This window comes from Prionailurus bengalensis, chromosome B3 (genome assembly GCF_016509475.1).
Source record: "Prionailurus bengalensis isolate Pbe53 chromosome B3, Fcat_Pben_1.1_paternal_pri, whole genome shotgun sequence".
Lineage (NCBI taxonomy): Eukaryota > Metazoa > Chordata > Mammalia > Carnivora > Felidae > Prionailurus > Prionailurus bengalensis.
In genome coordinates, this window is record NC_057355.1 from 58,511,141 (window position 1) to 58,531,623 (window position 20,483).

The window sequence follows — 20,483 nt, forward strand, 5'->3', positions numbered from 1 at the left end:
ACTTCCTACCAAATTACTAAAATGTGTAGTTACTATTTCTATTCTCAGATAGTAAATAACTTTATGAAGTTGGGTTGTTTCACCCAGACTCTTTTCACAACACTTTCTATCACCTTTCTGAAAAGGATTCCATGAGTGGACCACTCATTTTGTGATACAATCTACAGAGAACATTAACAGAAAGATGACAGGAGGGGAAAGCAAAGGAGTGAAATGTTTAAAATAAGAAACATAAAGGGAGGTATACAGTGCTGTGAACAAAACGGTGCTGGATAAATGACATGGGATAGTTCGGAGACTTTTTTTTTTTATTAAATGTGTAAAAAGTAGTCCTCATTGTACAAGTTCAAAATCAGACAAATGTACAAGGGTGTATAACTGGCATATTTATAAACTGTACCCACTCAAAAACTCACTGCAGACACAATCCATATTACATTCAATGTCTGCATCTTTACATATTACCTACTGCAAAGTAAATACAAAATTAACTCTCATCATTTTAGTTCAGTACATACGTGATACAGTTCAAAACAAAGGCAATTTTTTCAACCAAACAACCAACCCAAGTACCAATTCATTATACTGTGCAAAAATACAGCAAGACTACTAGAAGGATTCCATTTAGGTTTAGTCAGTAAGATATGTTTCTATGCTACTGAAATACAGCTCAAGTGTTAGATTGTAATTACCAACGTAACAGTACTTTTGATTTACAACTGACCTAAAAATAGTGGTTGCTAATATATGTCCTTGACATTTAAAAAAAAAAAACTTCAAATCTTAAATACAATTCTAAAAGTATATGTGCCTTGTCACTCATTCAATAAACATGATTTATTTTAACATAGGTCGCAAAAGTTCAATTAATTAACCAGAATTCTATATCTATTTCCTGCCTGCTATCTATTTCAGTCTTAAATCTGACTTTCTATCAAAAGCAGTTCAGAATTTATTTCATAAGATTAATCCCAAGAGTTATTGGGTAGCTTTTAAGCTATTTCATTTCTTATAAATATAAATCACTAGACATTCTAGACCAGTGGTTCCCCGCATCAGAATTATGTGGGAGCTCTTCAAAATTTGCATGGACCCCACCTCAGAACTAACGAGTAAGAATCTTCCAGAATGTCTGTTTTAAGTTCCCGGGTGACAGTGGCATACAGTCTAGTGTGGGAACCTCTGACCTAGACTACTGGACCAGTGGTCTCAACTTTTAAGGTACATCAGAATCATGTGGGGAAACTTAAAAAAAAAAAAAAGACAAAACAAACAAACAGATTTGCTTCAGCAGATTGAGAGCGGTGCCCAGGAACCAGCATTTAATGCAGCTGGCCCATAAAACACTCTGAGAAACAGTGCACAGCCTTTACAGAGGAGTTTATTCAGCAATCTAAGTGACATTGTCCCACAAGTGCTAATGAATCCTGCCCTAGGCAGTTTTAGCTAGTGTTTGAGGACAAATGTAGCCTTTTAAAATAAAATGTATTTATATTCTTAATATAAGGTCAAAGTCAAGTAAATTGTGAGATCATAATTCATTCATCAAAGAAGGGAACAGCTTTCCCAAAACTGTAAACCTTCAAACAGACCAGTTTTTAGCAATCAGCTTAAATCTAATGCCCTCTCCATCATTAATTAGCCTGATATGAGATCAGAGGTAGTGATTCCAGCTTACCAAAATGTAACAGAGACTATAAAAGATACACATTCTAAGCATACACCTTTATAGGTTCTATACAGTCTCTATGTAATATAGATTGGAGACCAGTTGGATATTAAATAATACTAAAACAATTAATAATATACTCTCAATTTTAGAAAATGAAACTTCCTAATATTTCATCACATAAGTTCCTACTGAAACTACTGAGGGGGAAAATCTAGCAAATACTAAAGGTATCATGCTGACTCTTGTGAAGAAGCTATTTGCTAATTTTCCACCATTCTTTTCATTATCTATAACATGGGTAGTGGGTAAAGACATCATTCTACTTTAAGAACTTTTTTTAAAGCACAGAAAAAGTAACTACATATAAGGCCACACAGCAAATCAGTGGATGGACAGAGCTAGCGATGAGAACTTCCATTTGGAAAGCTGGACTCGTATCTTATCAATCTGGCAACTGTATCTCAGTGTGTGATGACTCTTACTAAGTATTCGAAATATTTCAGCATATTTGTGTGTGTGACAGCTCTACCAGCCTTGCCAAACTTTAGAAGTAGAGAGAATCGACTCTGAACGCAGAGAATACGTAAAAACTAAAGAGCAACAACGCTAGGAAGCAGACAGAGCATACAGTTAGCAGAATCTATCTGGAATCTTGCCCATCTGTCCGACGTCTAAGATGCTATTATTTCCCGTTATGCATTTCTCCATCGTGTTCTTCACAAAGGCTTACACCACCTCTTCTCCATGGGCACATGTGCTTAAACGCTTGGCATTTCTTCTGAACCAAGCAACGATAAAGCAATTACCAAAAACCAGCACTATATTGCCAGAAAGGCAAGTCATAAAAGAAATGGAATCTTTTCAATCCACACTTCTCAAGAAGCTAAAAAATACTAGTTTTTAATCACTTAGAGTCTAGACTATTAAAGCAATCAAACCATTTTCCCGTTGATAAATGATGCAAAGCCAAAGTAAGGAATTTAAAAATGATGCAAAACAGAAGTTGAAAAATTACATTCAAAGACTCAAAGCGAGTGACATTTTGTCCTCTACTTGGGGCAAAAAGCTCCTTGATGGCGGAAATGAAGATCCGGAGACAGCACTCCCGGGAAAAGGACTGCAAACGTGAGCCGGGCCGATGGTGTAAGGCACTACCTTCACTCCAGCCCACACCTGGGCTGCCCTGCATGCAAGTAACGGGGGGCAGGGGGAGGAAGAACACAGACACACTCAGCTTCTCAGGTCCTCTTTGCTGGTTTGGCGGTTAACTGCTTTTCTCTTTCAAATTCCTTCTCCCGTTGCTGCTCCCTTTCCAACTCTTCTTTTTGCCTCTTCTGTTGCAGTTTAAGTGCTCTTTTCTATGTCAAAAAAAATTTTAAACCAAGAGAACAATCAAAGCTTATCTGTTATGGCCTAATTTAAAAGTAGCAGTGCTTTGACTTGAGGTAATCCGTAGGCATTACTGAGTTTCATATTTAACTTTTAAGCCTGTTCTGGGTAATTTAAGGTCCCCCTCAACACACACACAAAATTTAATTTCTTACTCCAAACTCTTACTGACTGAGAACTGCTGTGACAATGAAAATATGAGCTCCTCAGCCCAGCTATTATCAAATAGCCCAGAGTGGGGTTCAAAAGAGTATGTTTTAAAGGAAAACAATGTACCATGAATTATGTTATTGCATATGGGTACATAAGAAGTCAGAAAATGAATACTTGAAAAAACAATTAAACCTCCACTTCTATAAAGAATGTGAAACAATTTTCAACTCACTTTTAACTTCGATGTCTTTTCATGAAGCATCAGCATCTCTTTTCTTATATTCACCAACTTGGCATGATAGTGTTTAGCTTCAGTGAACTAAATATGGAAAAGGAAATGAAAAGTCAAGTTCAAATAGGCCAAAGTTTTTTTAAAAGGGGGAAAAAAAATAGACTGAAAGAGTAAGATGGATGAATAATAAATTACTGTTCACTCTGCCTAAATTGGCCACATTTTTTAAAGCCTTAATTATCTCCACATTTTCATTCCAAAATTCAAATTTTATTTAAGCCTTTAGTAGGTATTTGATAACACTTGATTCAGTTCAAACTGATAAAAAAAAAGTACTAAACATAAAATAGACATTTATATTGTGTACAGGTAACACTGTGCTTTAAAAACATGCAATATAATCCTAAACTTTTAGTAAGACTATCCAATAATGCTATGAATTTCATTTGAGAAAAAGTACAACACTCTACTGTCTTCACAAAGGAGAACAGGACAACTGAAGTGAAGTGTCCGCCCATCAGGAAAAACCAAGCTGTGGTCAGAGAATCCTGGGAGGGCTGTGGACAAATCTGGTCATGTTCCTGGGGCTTCTAAAGCGAGACCAAGCAGAACAACCTCTGTAAGGACACTTGTCTTCCCAAGCCATGGTATGTATAGACTTTTCCATCTCAGCCAGGGATGGGAGAGAAAGAAAAAAGCACCTCATTCTCAGGAGCCAAGGTTAACAGACAGAGACCAGGTAATAAGAGTGAGAGGAGTGTCAGTAGAGAAATTAGCAGCCTTCATGTATCTACAAGTAAAGTCTTAGTCTGATGAGCTCTAGAGCTTCCAGACCCTCTCCCTCTCTCTCTGGGCCTCAGAGTTTTCAGTTCCTGAATGATAATCGAACCACTTGGGCTGAGAGAGGAAAAAACAGGAAGACAGTTTCTGCCCCTTCAGACTGAAGCAACACTATTACATCTGCTTGGTTCATTCATTTATCATTCATTCACTCAGCAAATATTCGTTCTGCTGCAATATGAACTCAGTGGGGAAGACACAAGTAGGTCAGTGTAGCCTTGTCCACCTCCCTCACAAGTCAGAAAACTTTGCATTTACTACCCCAGGCTTCTGCCTAATGCAAGAGAAAACAGACTTGTTTTTGATTATAATAAAAGGAAAAATTAATGAGCCACATTTGTCCAACAGAAAGCTCATTTTTTGACATTCATATAAAAGTCTACAAAATCATGCAAACCAAGCTACTGCTTCACGTTGAGGTGAAGAGAAAGGTAGCCACAAGTTCCTTATTTTTGTCAATTCCCTGTTTCTTAAAATAAAGAGTAGCAGTTCCTCTCATCAAAAAACTATAAAGCTTCTGATGAAACTCAACTACTATCATATATACTGAAAGATGTAAAGCGTCTATAAAGGATCCCCAAAGAGTCCATTTCAGTATTAATTTGTGATGGCATTATGAATGGGCCATACAATTAAACAAAATGCTGGTTTTAAAAAAGCCATGTAATTGATTAGGAAAGATGCACTTTCCTTAAGGGAAAACAGTACCCCAAAAGTTCCTTACTTTTAGTTCCCTTTTAGAAGTCTTTAACTATGAGCACATCTATTCCAGACTGTCACAAATAAGTTCCTTTTTCTACTATAGGCTCAACATCTGAAAGATAACAAGTCAAGACAATAGAAGTTCTAGTAAAGTAAATCAAGGTTTCCCATTAAAGGACAAATTCTAAAATTTAAAAATTAGAGAAAATGGGTGCCTGGGTGACTCAGTCAGTTAAGTGTCCAGCTCCTGGTTTTGGCTCAGGTCATGATCTCACAGTTGTGGGTTCAAGCCTTGCATTGGGCTCCGTGCTGCTGGTGCAGAGCCTGCTTGGGATTCTCTCCCCCCGCCCCCCGCCTCAAAATAAACAAATAAACTTTTAAAAAAATGTTTAAAAAAAATTTAGAGGAAAAGATCCTAAACATACCTAACTACAACGTCGCACAGGAAAAACCTAATTATTTCTAAGCCAAGATGTCATTAAGCTATGTCAACTCACATCATACTTACCAAAGCATTAATATCCAACATAGAATGGCATTCTTTAAATTTTGAAATCTCTTGTTCCAGTGTGTCTAGTAATACAACTTGGTTCTGTCTGAAACAAAAGCACATAGCCAAAATAAACCATACATACTGTTAAGTGCTGGTTCATTAAAAAGGAATCACATTTAGGACGCCCAGGTGGCTCAGTCAGTTAAGCGTCCAACTTCGGCTCAGGTCATGATCTCACAGTTTGTGAGTTCGAGCCCCACGATGTGCTCTGTGCTGACAGCGCGGAACCTGGAGCCTGCTTCCAGTTCTATGTCTCCCTCTCTCTTTGCCCCTCCCCTGCCCCTGCTCACACTGTCTCCCTCTCTCCCTCTCCCTCTCTCTCTCTCTCTCCCTCTCTCTCTCTCTCTCAAAAATAAATAAACATTAAAATTTTTTTTAAAGAGGAATCACATTTCATCTTGGTTAATGTCAAAAGTAAAAATTCAGTTGAGGGGCGCCCGGGGGGCTCAGTCGGTTAAGCGTCCGTCTTCAGCTCAGGTCACGATCTTGCGGTCCGTGAGTTCGAGCCCCACGTCGGGCTCTGGGCTGATGGCTCAGAGCCTGGAACCTGCTTGATTCTGTGTCTCCCTCTCTCTCTGCCCCTCCCCCATTAATGCTCTGTCTCTCTCTGTCTCAAAAATGAATAAACTTAAAAAAAAAAAAAAAAGCTGCTGAGGATTCAACTCAGTTTAAAAAAAAAAAAATTCAGGGGGCGCCTGGGTGGCGCAGTCGGTTAAGCGTCCGACTTCAGCCAGGTCACGATCTTGCGGTCCGTGAGTTCGAGCCCCACGTCAGGCTCTGGGCTGATGGCTCAGAGCCTGGAGCCTGTTTCCGATTCTGTGTCTCCCTCTCTCTCTGCCCATCCCCCGTTCATGCTCTGTCTCTGTCTGTCCCAAAAATGAATAAACTTTGAAAAAAAAAAATTTAAAAAAAAAAAAAATTCAGTTGAAAATTTATTCACTCTCAGGGGCGCCTGGGTGGCGCAGTCGGTTAAGCGTCCGACTTCAGCCAGGTCACTATCTCGCGGTCCGGGAGTTCGAGCCCCGCGTCAGGCTCTGGGCTGATGGCTCGGAGCCTGGAGCCTGTTTCCGATTCTGTGTCTCCCTGTCTCTCTGCCCTTCCCCCGTTCATGCTCTGTCTCTCTCTGTCCCAAAAATAAATAAACGTTGAAAAAAAAATTAAAAAAAAAAAAAAAAAGAAAAGAAAATTTATTCACTCTCCAAGACTTATTTGGTCTAATAAAATCCTTTTCAAAATAATATTCTACAGCCACATTTTGATAACTGTGTCTTTTATTCTTGCCTAAATGAGCAATAATTCTAATAATTAAATCTAACTGTAATGACTGAAATCATCAAAATCATTTAAAATTATTATTTGTTACTTCTAACAAAAAAAGTTTTTTATACCATCTTGCCCAAAAAACACGATATTTTATGTATATTAAACCTGCAACATTATCATAAAGGCAATGGGGACCAACGACTTTTTTAAAGGTTTATTTCTTTTTGAGACAGAGTCCAGGAGCCAGGGAGGAACAGAGATAGGGAGATAGAGGATCCTAAGCAGACTACACGCCGGCAGCAGCGAGCTTGAGCTTGAACTCCTGAAACATGACATCGTGACCTGAACTGAGGTCTGATGCTCAACCGCCTGAGCCACCCAGGTGCTCTGGGGAGCCATGACTTTTCAGATTAGAGTTGGGGAAAATGCAGTATCAAGTTATACTAAATCAGAAGAGGGTAGTAAGAAGATGAAAAAAACAGGACCAGGAATCACAAGATGCCCCACCAATAACCAGTTGTATAATCTTGGAAATTTATTTTCCTGGGCCTAAATTTCTTTATTTATAAAGTGGGAAGCTCACACCAGGTAACTTCTAAGGTTCCTCATGAAAATTCTGATTCAAATCCTTTTATTGAGGAATAGAAGCCAACTTTCCTGACGTCCCTCTCCGGATCAACCAATGCTAGGCTCACGGGATCAGAAACACTGAGGGGCCACTGAATTAAACATTAAAACAATTTTTTTAAGGTTTATTTATTTATTTTGAGAGAGATAGAGTGCACATGGGTGCAAAAGCTGGAGAGGGACACACAGAGAGAGAGAGAGAGAGAGAGAGAGAGAGAGAGAATCCCAAGCAGCTCCATGCTGTGAGCGCAGAGCTCGACGCAGGGACTCGATCTCACAAACTGCGAGATCATGACCTGAGCTGACATCATGATGCTTAACTGACTGAGCCACCCAGGCACCTCTAAACATTTTAAAGAATACTACAGGCAAAGCAAAATATGACGTGATTTGCTTGTGAAGCTATGCGAAACAGAGAACAATGATGAAAAAAATAGCAATGCAGAGAATGAAAAGCAGTTACAACATCTCCACCATCCAGCAGTAAGTTTGGCAAATCCCACAGGTCACAAGTTTGTCCCTTCAGCTCTGACTAGAGACCACAGAAAGTGAAATATAGAACAAATAAGAAGAAGCCAGCAAGTCAATGATCCCGCGTAAACAGGAAAGCAATGACACTGTTACAACTAGAAAACAGTAAAGAACAATCAATGAAACCAAAAGTTGGTTCTTCAAAAGATCAATAAAATGGATAAACCTCTGGCCAGGCTCACAAAGAAAGAGAGGACACAAATTACTAACATGACTTATAGAAGAGAAACCATCACTGACTCCATGGACATTAAAGGGACCATAAAAGAATACCTCCAACAACTCTGTCCACAAATTGATATCTCAGATGGAAATGACTAATTCCTTGAAAGACACAAACTTCCAAAACTCATACAAGGAGACACAGATCATCTAAGTAGGTCTACATTTGTTAAAGGAATTCAGTCAGTAAGTAATAACCTTCCAGAAATGAAAATGCCAGGACCAGATGGCTTCACACTTAATTTCTGCCAAATATTTAAGGAAGGAATTACACAAATTCTCCACAATAGTTTCCACCAAAGCCAAGGCAGAGGGAGCACTTCCTAACTCATTCTACGAGGCCAACATTACATGAAAACCAAAACCAGATAAAGATATTACAAGAAAGGAAAACCGTAGACCAGTATCTTTTTTTAAAGTAGGCTCTACATACAACACAGAACTCAAAGCAGGGCCTGAACTCACCACCCTGAGATAAAGACCTGAGCTGAGATCAAGAGTCAGACACTTAACTGACTGAGCCACCCAAGCATCTCTAGACCAGTATCTTTTATGAACAGAGATGGAAAAATCCTCCACAAAATATTAACAAAACAAATCCAACAATATATAAAAAGAATTATACACCACAATCAAATGAGATTTATTCCAAGTATTCAAAGCCGGTTCAACATTTGAAAATCAATCAGTGTGATCCAGCATATCAACTGACTAAAGAAGAAAAATCATTTGGTACTATTATATGATGCAGAAAAGACATTTGACAAAGTCCAACACCCATTCATGATTAAAAACTCTCAACAAACTAGAGAGAGGAACTTCCTCAACTTGATAAAGAACATTAAAAAAAAAACTACAGCTAACATCACACTTGTGAGAAACTAGATGCTTTCCCTTTATGATCAGGAGTAAGGAGAGGATGTCTGCTCCCTATTCCTATTCAACATCGTACTGGAAGCTCTAGCTAATGTAATGAGACAAGAAAAGGAAATAAAATGTATAGACTGGAAAGGAAGAAATAAAACTGTCTTTGTTCACAGATGATTGCCCATGTGGAAAATCCCAAAGAATCAACAAAATATGTGAGTATAGCAAGGTTTCAGGAGGATATCAGGTTAATGTATAAAAGTCAGCAGTGAAAATTAGAAAAAGCAATACCTCATATGAAATACTTTGATATAAATCTAACAAAATATGTACAGGAGCTATAAGCAAAAACTATAAAACTCCAATGAAATAAATTTTAAAAGATCCAAGTAACAGATATTGCAAGTACATGGAATAAGAAACTCAATATTGTTATCCTCCCAATTCTTCCCAACTTGATCTATGGAATCTATGCAATCTCAATTTAAACCACACGAAGTTATTTTGAAAAAAAAATTTTTTTTTTCAACGTTTATTTATTTTTGGGACAGAGAGAGACAGAGCATGAACGGGGGAGGGGCAGAGAGAGAGGGAGACACAGAATCGGAAACAGGCTCCAGGCTCTGAGCCATCAGCCCAGAGCCTGATGCGGGGATCGAACTCCCGGATCGCGAGATCGTGACCTGGCTGAAGTCGGACGCTTAACCGACTGCGCCACCCAGGCGCCCCAAGTGTCCAACTTTGGCTCAGGTCATGATCTCACAGTTCTTGAGTTCGAGCCGCATCATCGGCATCACGGCTGTCAGCCTGTCAGCGCAGAGCCCCCTTCAGATCCTATACCCCTCACTCTGCCCCTCCCCCACTACTGCTCTCTCAAAAATAAACAAACATAAAAAAAAAAAAAAAACTTTAAAAAAATTGGTAAGTCAGACTTTTAAAATTAAAAATTCTGCTCTGTAAAAGACACTCTTAAAAGTACGAAGACAAGCCACATGCTTGGAGAAAATATTTGTAAGACATATAAAGGATTTGTATCAAAGTATACAAAGAACACTTAAAACTCAACAGTAAGAAAATAAATAACCCAAGGCACCTGGGTGGGTCAGTCAGTTAAGCATTTGACTTCGGGTCAGGTCATGGCTCAGGTCACGGTCTCATGGTTCATGAGTTTGAGTCCTGAGTCAGGCTCTGCGCTGACAGCCAGGGCCTGCTTCTAATCCTCTGTCTCCCTGTCTCTGCCCCTCCCCAATGCACACGTACATGCACATCCTCTCTCTCTCTCTCTCAAAAAATAAACATTTTTATAAAAGAAAATAAACAACCCAGTTAAAAAATAGGCAAAAGAGGGGCGGCTGGGTGGCTCAGTCAGTTAAGTGTCCGACTCTTGATTTCGGCTCAGGTTGTGATCTCAGTTTGTGATAACGAGCCCAGTATCAGGCTCCATGCTGACATTGCAAAGCCTGCTTAGGATTCTTTCTCTTCCTCTCTCTCTCTGCCTCTCCCCACCTCAAAATAAATAAATAAACTTAAAAAAACAAAAAACAGGCAAAAAATCTGAATAAACATTTATTGTATAAGCATGAATTTGCTTGATCTTTGTCCCAGGTTCCTGGCATGTCTGTTCTAAGACTTCTGTAATTTCTCAAATGATAGAAGTATCTTCATTAGTCATGAACCCCTCTTCAAGCACACCAGAGTTTATGCTAATGAGGTGACATATGGTGGGCCCCTAGAGCTTCAGGATGGGGGCTGCTCATGCCAGAAAGATCAATCATGTGGTCACAGGGTTGGGGCTTTGAGCCATGTGATATCAGTCCATTCTCCAGAGAAGACAGGTTGTAGGAGGGGGGCTGGAGAGTGAGTTCAATTACATAGCCAATGATTCAATCAGTTGTGCTCACAGAGTGAAGCAGCAATAAAAACTTTAAACACTGAGGCTCAGTAGAGCTTCCTAGTTGGTAAACACATCGATGTGCCAAGAGGGTAACATGCCCTAATTTCACTAGAAGAAGCCACAGAAGCTCTAGGGTGGATATACTCCCACACCTTCCCCTATGTGTCTCTTCATTTGGCTGGTCCTGATCTGTATGCTTTATAATAAAATGGTAATTAGGGGTGCCTGCGTGGCTCAGTCAGTTGAGTGTACAACTCTCAATTTCGGCTCAAGTCATGATCCCATGGTCATAGGATTGAGTCCTGCATTGGGCTCTGCACTGAGTGTGGAGCCTGCTTAAGATTCTCTCTCTCTCTCCCTCTGCCCCTCTCCCTGCTTACACATTATCTCTCTCTCTCTAAAAAAAAAAAAAGTAATAATAACAAAACAGTAATTGTAAGTACAGTGTTTTCATGATCCATAAGTCTAGACACTCTAGGAAATGGTTCCACAGAATATTTAGCTTCAATATCAGGTAGAAATGACTCACCTTCCTTTCCCTTAAAGTTTTGTATCATCTGTAGTAAATGTGCTGGGAGTGACCAGGCAGTATCAATGCAGGATCTGGGGGATGATCCTCTGAGAAAAAAGCCATTTCCTTGGACGGTCCAAGTGTGGCTTATCTCAAAAGGAACGCCACTAAGGCTACTTATGATTATACCTTGCCAGAGACTTTTAGGGCCTAAATCCCAGACTCCCTCTTTTCTTTCTTTCCAGGGGTTCTTAAAATGACAAATACATGCAAAAGAACATTCATAACCTTTCTTATATATAAAGTTAGTTTTGTTCCCGGTCTTCCCATTACTAGCTACAAAGTAAACTTAACTTGTATCTACCACAACCTTCTCCTTCACCTCTGTGGGCCTGTTTCTGTAACTTAAAGTGGCTTAATGAAAATTAAAGTGTTTCACAACAGTCAGGATGCTTCACTCCATCCAGTACTCTTTCCCCGAAATCTTTATCAGCAGTGGGATTTGTAGACAGGGATGAAAGAGGCAGCTGCTTGAAAACACCTTTTTCCTTTCTCTGAAATGTGACTTTCCTTAACACTAAAGAGGTACAATAATTGCTTACTCATCATATTCCATTATTAATTCTACCACTACCTGTGTAATCGTTTTTGGTTTACTTAACATTTCTGAACCTCGGTTTCCTCAACTGTAAACAGGAATAATATTAATACTTCAAAAGCAGGTGTCAGGATCGAGATATGGTATATAAAGTGCAGGGCAAGTAGAACATATAGCAATAAACAGTAGCTGATGTTACTATCATCGTCGTCGTCGTCTAGGTGCCTCAGAAGATAAGAGGGGTTATTTAAAACACTAAATCTTAGGGGCACCTGGGTGGCTCAGGCGGCTAAGCTTCTGACTTCGGCTCAGGTCATGATCTCACAGTTTGTGAGTTCGAGGCCTGTGTCGGGCTCTAGAGCCTGCTCTGGATTCTGTGTCTCCCTCTCTCCTTCTCTGCTCCTCCCCTGCTTGGGCTCTATCTCTCTCAAAAATAAATAAACATTAAAAAAAATTTTTTTTAATAAAAATAAATTAATTAATTAATTAATTAAAACACTAAATTTTAGGGGCACCTGGGTGGCTCAGTCAGTTAAGCGTCCGGCTTCAGCTCAGGTCATGATCTCACGGCTTGTGAGTTCGAGCCCCGTGTCAGGCTCTGTGCTGACAGCTCAGAGCCTGGAGCCTGCTTCAGATTCTGGGTCTCCCTCTCTCTGTGCCCCTCCCCTGCTCACACTCTGTGTCTGTCTCTCAATAATAAATAAACATTAAAAAAAAATTTTTTTAATAAAAAAAATAAACCACTACATTTTAGCCAATGTCATCAGTTAAACTCTGCAATTAAACTGTGGTTCCCAGCTTCCTTCCCAGCAAAACACATCCAGATATCTTTTGCTTGCAGAGTTTCTTACCACCCTTCAGTTGATCATACTTCATTCAAACTCCCCTACAAAATCTTTATGACTTTTTTGCCACATGAATTGACCGGCTTTAAAATACGAGGCATACCACACACTTGGGATAAAAAATCTCATCGGAACCAGCAGAAAACCAAGGGTGCTGCCAACGCCCTGATTACAGTAGTGTGCCACACATAGCAGAACACAGTTCCACTTACATACTCATTTATCACCTCCAAATCCAAGGATTATAACATTACTTACTGATATTTACAAAATGGACATCGTGGGTGATTGTTTCCCTCCTTTTGCACTAATACAGGCCTTTAAGGTAACGTTTCAAAGGGTAGGTCTTACAGCAGCAGCAGCTCACAGGCCAGTTTATGGCTGACCACCACAGAAAGAAATGATAGGCCAGCTTGGGCAACCACGCGAGGTCCTACCCAAGAGGAAGCAGAAGTTCGGTCCACTGTTTCCAAGTAGGAGCTGATAAAGTTAGTGTGTGGTTTTGCATACTGATCCTCCTCTACGAGTTCCGTTCTTCCTTATCCTGTTCTTCTCTTGGTGTATCCTCCAATCCTTTATTTAGCTGGTAGACCACCAGAAAAGAAATGGGTCCTCCCCAAAAAAGACACTTAAACATTTTTGGCAACTCATGTGAACCAGCGACTGAAAACAAATCTGACTCCCACGGCAATTTTGCAACACTTCCAACAGGCAATATTTTCATAAAATGATGCTAAAACACCAAAACTAATCAAAGAGTCTAGACAAGATACAGGGGTGGCTTTTTCTTTTTTTTTTTTTTTCTTTCCTTTTGAGAGAGAGAGGACACAAGTGAGTGTGAGGCAGAGAGAGAGAGGGAGAGAGAGAATCCCACAAGGAGGAGAGAGAGAGGGAGACAGAGAGACAGGAGAGGGGCTCACTTAAAGCAGGGCTCGTGTTCACCCGAAGCAGGGATCGTGCTCACCCAAAGCAGGGCTGAAGCTCACCTGATGTGGGACTCGAACTCACAAACCTGTGAGATCATGACCTGAGCCAAAGTCAGATACTTAACTGACTGAGCCACCCAAGCACCCAAGGGTACTTCTTATAAGAGACCACACACTCTAGAAGTATTCATTTCACTTTTTACATTTAGGTTACTAAGTATTCCTTCACTCCCATTTGCTACCGCTAAAGACAGAAATACTCAACTGTATTCAATATTGCAAAATATTATACCTTAATAGAGCATACACATATACATATACATACATATACATATATGCTTATACATATACATATAGTAAACTATAACTATGCCAAAGGGGAAATGAGTGCAACCATGGTTTTTGTTAGCTCACGTGAGTTCCTGAAGAGCTTGTTTTGATCTCTGCAGGTCTGGCAGGTAGTGAGAAAGCAATCCTTCTGCCAGCTGCTCCACAGCTTTGTCTTCTACAGCCAAGTCCTCTAGTAACCCTTCATCTGGAGAAGTGTCACTTAAACCTGTCCCCAAAAGAAAATCAAACGTAGGAGTCTTTTAAATGGACACAGGGGTAAAAGAAGTAATAGTGAGGGAGGGGGCTGACAGTGAGGTTCAGAGCACACACACACAGGACACTACAGGCATCCTTCCTTCCCTTTCTTTTATTTATTTTGAGAGAGAGAGAGGGAGAGGGAGAGAGAGAGAGAGAGAGAACGTACACACAAGTGGGAGAGGGCCAGAGAGAAAGGGAGAGAGAATCCCAAGCAGGCTCCGTGTGGTCATCTTGGAGCCCAAAACGGGGCTCAATATCACAAACCATGAGATCATGACCTGAGCCGAAATCGAGAATCAGACACTTAACTGATGGAGCCACCCAGGCACCCCCTTCCTTTTCTTTCAGCTTTACCTTCTGAGTGTCCTCTAATAAACAGGATATGTGCATTCAAAAAAATGTTTTTAAGCTACTAGTATAAGGTAAAGTCTGGATTAAAAGAACATTAACATATGCAAAACATATTCTATATGTTTATGTATTTTTCAGGGCAAGAGATATATAGTTTTCAGTGGATTATTAAGAATCTGAGGCCTAAAAGTAGGAAAAAGTCACTGAATGAAAGCAATAAATCCTTCCTTTCAAAAGCATGCAGAAATTCTATATATTCATATAAATGCAATGCCTAAAAAAATTTTTTTCAATTCAATGTAAGTAAAAATGTGGGTCAATATTTACTTTTCATAAAGCTTGATATACTATTTATATGTAAAAGGGAAGCTGTTTTATCATTGTTAGAAGATTTTCAAAGGATTTCTCTTCTCTGGAGACTCAGCACCTTAATTCACCATAGAAAATAGTATATAATAATTGCATGTAAATCTAGACGTATGCCAGGAACTACGCCTCACGCTTTTCCTTTGAATAATAACAGTGTAAGCAGTCAGGCACTCAAAAACATCTAAAATGGGGGTGCCTGACTGCTCAGTCAATGGAGCATGCAACTCTTTATCTCAGAGTTGTGAGATAAACATGAGCCCCACATTGAGCGGAGAGATTACTTAAAAATAAAACCTGTACAAAAGATGTCTAAAATGAATAACCATCAATCACTACTCCTACAAGAAAAGTACAAAACTATTTCTAAACATGGTTCAGTGAGTGCTTTTTAAGATTTTAGAATCACTGGCTTAAAATGAGGGAAAAAAGGGTGCCTGGGTGGCTTAGTCGGTTGAATGTCTGATTTCAGCTCAGGTCATGAACTCACGGTTCATGGGTTCCGGCCCTGCGTGGGGCTCTGTGCTGACAGCTCAGAGCCTGGAGCCTGCTTCAGATTCTGTGTCTCCCTCTCTCTCTGCCTCTCCTCCGTTCATGCTCTGTCTCTCTCTCTCAAAAATAAACAGTAAAAAAAAATTTTTTAATGACATAAGGAAGTCAGATGGTCACATTACTAAAATTGTACTCTAAGAGCATTTTTAAACATTAAATTCTGAAACATCTCCATTTAATCATAATCTGGTAATACTCAGTAACATCAATTTAGATCATTATGTAAAATACATTTATCATGCCACATTCCTTATAGCTCACTTCCAAGTATAGTTTTTACCACAGATTTACAATTTAGCAAGATGGAGGAAAACAACATGCTGTCATATTCAAAGTAAGTTTTTATAGATAAAAAAAGTAGTATGGTTTTTATTTTGATTCTGAGAAATACATGAACAAATTTTGGAATTCTCTAAATCACAAGGCAATGTTCAAACGGACAAGAGGTAACTAGAAACTGAAGCACTCCACAAATGAAACAAAAATTTAACAGGAAAAAGCAGAGTATTTGCAAATATTGCCATTCATGTACCATCAGATGGGAAGTGAATAAAGAATATCTGAAAATTAATGCCATTGCTTAAGGCTTGATTACAGTAACGGTGCAAACAACAGCAACTCTCTTTAAGGAAATACAGAAAACAAGTATTGCAGATAAACAGAAACACCCAAATAAGGATATCTCAACTTTAAGAACAATAGCTACTATGTCCCCCTTACAATATATAAACATTTAACTCACAGTCCTCCTCCTACTCTACCCCAATATTCTGGTTAATAATTGGAAGAGTCTCACTTACTCACGTCTCTACATACATTAAGTTACTAAGTTCAAGGTACTTTACTGTGGGAGATTAAAAGAAAGGGTCCTTACCCTACTCATACAAGAAACATTAGTTGCACACCTGTACTCCCTACTAGTTTCCAAGGTTACAAGAATAAATTAAGCGGGGCGCCTGGGTGGTTCAGTCGGTTAAGCGGCCGACTTCAGCTCAGGTCACGATCTCGTGGTCCGTGAGTTCGAGCCCCGCATCGGGCTCTGGGCAGATGGCTCAGAGCCTGGAGCCTGTTTCCGATTCTGTGTCTCCCTCTCTCTCTGCCCCTCCCCCGTTTATGCTCTGTCTCTCTCTGTCTCAAAAATAAATAAAACGTTAAAAAAATTTTTGAAAAAAAAAAAAAAACAAGAATAAATTAAGCAAGTCCCCCTCCCCCTGTACAAAGAGCTTGATACAGGGCATCATAATGATAATATATGAGAAGGGGCATTAGAGAAACAGAAACTGTTATGGAAACTCGGAGGGAAACATAAAAAAAAGGAGGCATCTGGGTGGTTCAGTCAGTTGAGCATCTGACTTTTCAGTTCAGGGTCATGATCTCATGATCTCACGGTTTGTGAATTTGAGCACCATCTTGGGCTATCTTCTGTCTATGGTCGGCAGGGAGCCTGCTTTGCTCCAGATCCTCTGTCCCCCTCTTTCTCTCTGCCCCTCCCCCATGCTCTCTCTCAAAATAAATAAACATTTTTTTTTAAAGTATTACTCATTGTAAAAGCTTAAAACACAGAAGGGGGAGGTATAGGCTAATAGTAAAAATACTCTTTCTCAGCATACACTGGCTGGCTCAGCTGGTAGAGAGTATGTGACTTTTGATCTCAGGGTTACGAGTTTGAGCCCCACATTTGGTGCAGATTACTTAAAAATAAATAAAATCTTTAAAAAAAATACTCTTTCTAACTCCCTTAATGCAGTCACTCTGTAGTTTCCAATATAGGCTTCAAAAAAATTATCACTGCATACCTATGCAGAAGCCCTGTTTTAATCATAAATATTACTCATATTGTTCTGCAACTCTTAAATATACACCTTAGATATCTTTCCATATGAGCATATATGCATCTACTACATTCTTTTTAACAGAATAGAATTCTACTATATTTTGTTTAACTAGTTCCCTGCTATGGACTGAATGTGTCCCCCCGACATTATTTTGTAGCCCCAACCTCCAACATAAAGGTAGCTGGAGGTGGGACCTTTGGGAAGTAATTCAGTTTAGATGAGGTCATGAAGGTGGGGCCCCATGATGGGGTTGTATCCTTAAAAGATAAAGAGAAACCAAACTCTCTCCCTCTACCATGTGAGGTATCAGCAAGGCGAGAAGGCAGCTGTCTGCAAGATCAGAAGAGGACTCTTACCAGGAACCTAACTGGTCAGCACACAGATCCTGGACTTCATAGAACTCCAGAACTTTGAGGAATAAATGTCTGTTGTTTAAGCCACCCGGCCTGTGGTACTTAGTTGCAGCAGCCCATGGAGACTAAGATACCTAAGGACAAGTATTTAGGTTATTTTCACTTTTTGCTATTTCAAACAATGTTGCCAGGAGTTTCCTTGCTTGTCTTTGCGTATCTATGTCAATGTTTGTGTAGGATAAATTCTTAGAAGTTGAATCACGGGACAGAGTTTATGCATTTCTTAAACAGACACTGCAAAACTGCCTTCCTAAGAGATGGCACCAATTTACACTCCCAGAACAATCTTTGAGGGCCACTATTTCCAAATGGGTAAGAATTCTAAAAGAAGGAATAAGATATAGGTTAAAAAAAAAAAAAAAAGGCAGCATAAGGAAAGGTGGGACTATAGGATTGCTCTGGAAAGACAAGGTAGTTTGGGAGGGTCTGGAGCATAGGGCATACGCAAATGTGAGCTACAAGACCATCTGGCCAGCCTATGAGGATCCCTGAGTGTCAAGCTAAGGGGTTTGCCCTTTTGCTTAGGAAGTAGTAAGGAGCCATTTTAAGGTTTCCCAGCAAGAAAATGACATGACTGGAGCTTTATCTTGGGGCAGTGATATGACAACAGTGGGATACGTGCAATGGAAGAGTAAGAGACTGGGGGTGGATAGCCTTACAACTGCTCTTGGAAGAGTAAAACTAGAGAGGAGATGGAAATTGCATAGTGGAATCCCCTAAACTAAAATAGAAATAGGAGGCAAGTGAGAAGAAAAGCAAGAGTTACCGTCAAAGTTTCAACTGAGGGTGACTTGGTACTAATGGAATCAGACATCTACTTTTATTCATGCACATGCCGTATGTGAGGCTGGTGCAAAACAACCATGTCAAAGTATCCAGCAAGCGAACGGAAAGGCAAGCGGAGAAGGACCCAAGCTGCACATACACAAGGAAGTCAGCTTATGCAAGTGTAAGAGGGGGCGATCACTGAGGAAAAGCATGACCAAGAAAGGGCTGAAAGCACTATTTTTAAGTAACCCCTATATTCCTAGAACAGGAGGTAGAAACGACACATCGAAAGCCCTGTAGCCTTTCTTATGTGGGGTTCCTCATCTGAACCAGAGGACACAGAAACTGTTTTCATGCCCTGTCTTCTCAATTCTCCCGAGAATGGTAAACAGTACCATTCAGGATGCCTAGCAAGTCAATTCATTGCATGCAATGGATGTCTTAGGGTATTAGGGCTTAAATCTCTCTTGGAACTCGGGTTGAGAAAACCGCTGGAGGAATGACAGTAAATAAAATATTTCATGAGTGAGTAGTCAATAATACTTGAATACATTAATTCTCTGAATTACAAACCGATCAACTTTCTGACAAATTCATCTTCAACCACTAACAATGTGGAGTCAACACACAGTCACAGAATGACCTCACCATCAATCGCAACCCAAACACTGCCTCCCCTCCAAACTTCGTTTCCCACTCATTCAGCTGGGCACCGGGGCCGGCGCGGTTCCCCACTTCCGCACGGGGGCCAGAGCCTCGGGACCAAGCTGCTCTCTCCCGCGGAGCGGCCGGGCTCCCGGCCGCCAGCCCCGCCCAGTAGCACGTACCCGGCGTCGGCTCCCCGGCCCCCAGGCCGTGGGGTGGCCCTGCCAGGACCCCGTCCGGGGACGTCGGCCCAGGAACACTCATGTCCTTCCCGCTGGGAACAGGGAAGGGGCGGTTGTGCAAACGGTCAGAGGCAGTAAGGGGGCAACCCACGCGTCCAGCGCCCAGCCGGACAGAAGCGGCGGTCGCACCCGGAAATGACGGAAGCGGAAGACGGTGTGACCGCCGGTCCACCGCCTCCTTTCTTGCCTCCGCCTCCACCTTCCGCCTCCACCTTCCGCCTCCACCTTCCACCTCCCGGACTACTACCCCCCAGCGCTCCTGGGACTTCGCGCCGACGTCATGGAAGGGTGGAGGGCGTGGCGTGTCAGTAGAGTTAGTTGTGCGGGACTTCCTGCGACCGATTGTCCGGGAGAGGGTGGAGAGGGCGCTCCCTGGTGGGTTGCGATTGTGTTGAGTGTGACCATGCAGAGTCGGGCTTTGTTCACCGAAGCCAGGAACAGCTTTTCAGTTTCTTGTCCATATTAAGGAAACACCTTAAAAACAAGGACTGCGTGCTTTCCCTTCGGTTTGGACTATTAATTAAAAAAAAATATATATATATATATATATATATATATATATATATATGTCCGTGTTTAGCTTTTTGAGCTTCAGCCTTACTAACTGGGGATTTGCCAGGATTCCAGTCTCCCCTTGTTGATTGTAGGTGAATGATTTTAAGGCCTGGGTTGCAGTATCTACTGGACAAATTCAGCCCCATTACCGGAAACTGCCCATGCAGCGATCCTGTGGGAGGTTGTCATGATTTTGATGAAAAACTTAGAAATGGGCAGATGCAGGGGCGCCTGGGTGGCTCAGTCGTTAAGTGTTGGACTTCTGTTCGGGTCGATCTCACCGGTCCTGAGTTCAAGCCTGTGTCAGCTGTGCTGACAGCTCAGAACCTGGAGCCTGCTTCAG

The 20,483-nt window shown here is 40.8% G+C and overlaps 1 protein-coding gene across 1 annotated transcript; it reads right to left on the minus strand.

Annotated features, from left to right (window-relative positions):
* Nucleotides 1-294: 294 nt before the first annotated feature.
* BLOC1S6 (biogenesis of lysosomal organelles complex 1 subunit 6) lies at nt 295-19,738 on the minus strand. Its single transcript, XM_043555505.1, has 5 exons — nt 19,526-19,738; nt 14,240-14,381; nt 5,497-5,584; nt 3,447-3,533; nt 295-3,030 (listed from the first exon to the last, which is right to left on the minus strand). The coding sequence occupies exons 1-5, from the start codon at nt 19,605-19,607 to the stop codon at nt 2,911-2,913; spliced, it is 519 nt and encodes a 172-aa protein (XP_043411440.1). The 5' UTR covers nt 19,608-19,738; the 3' UTR covers nt 295-2,910.
* Between the last annotated feature and the right edge of the window lie 745 nt (nt 19,739-20,483).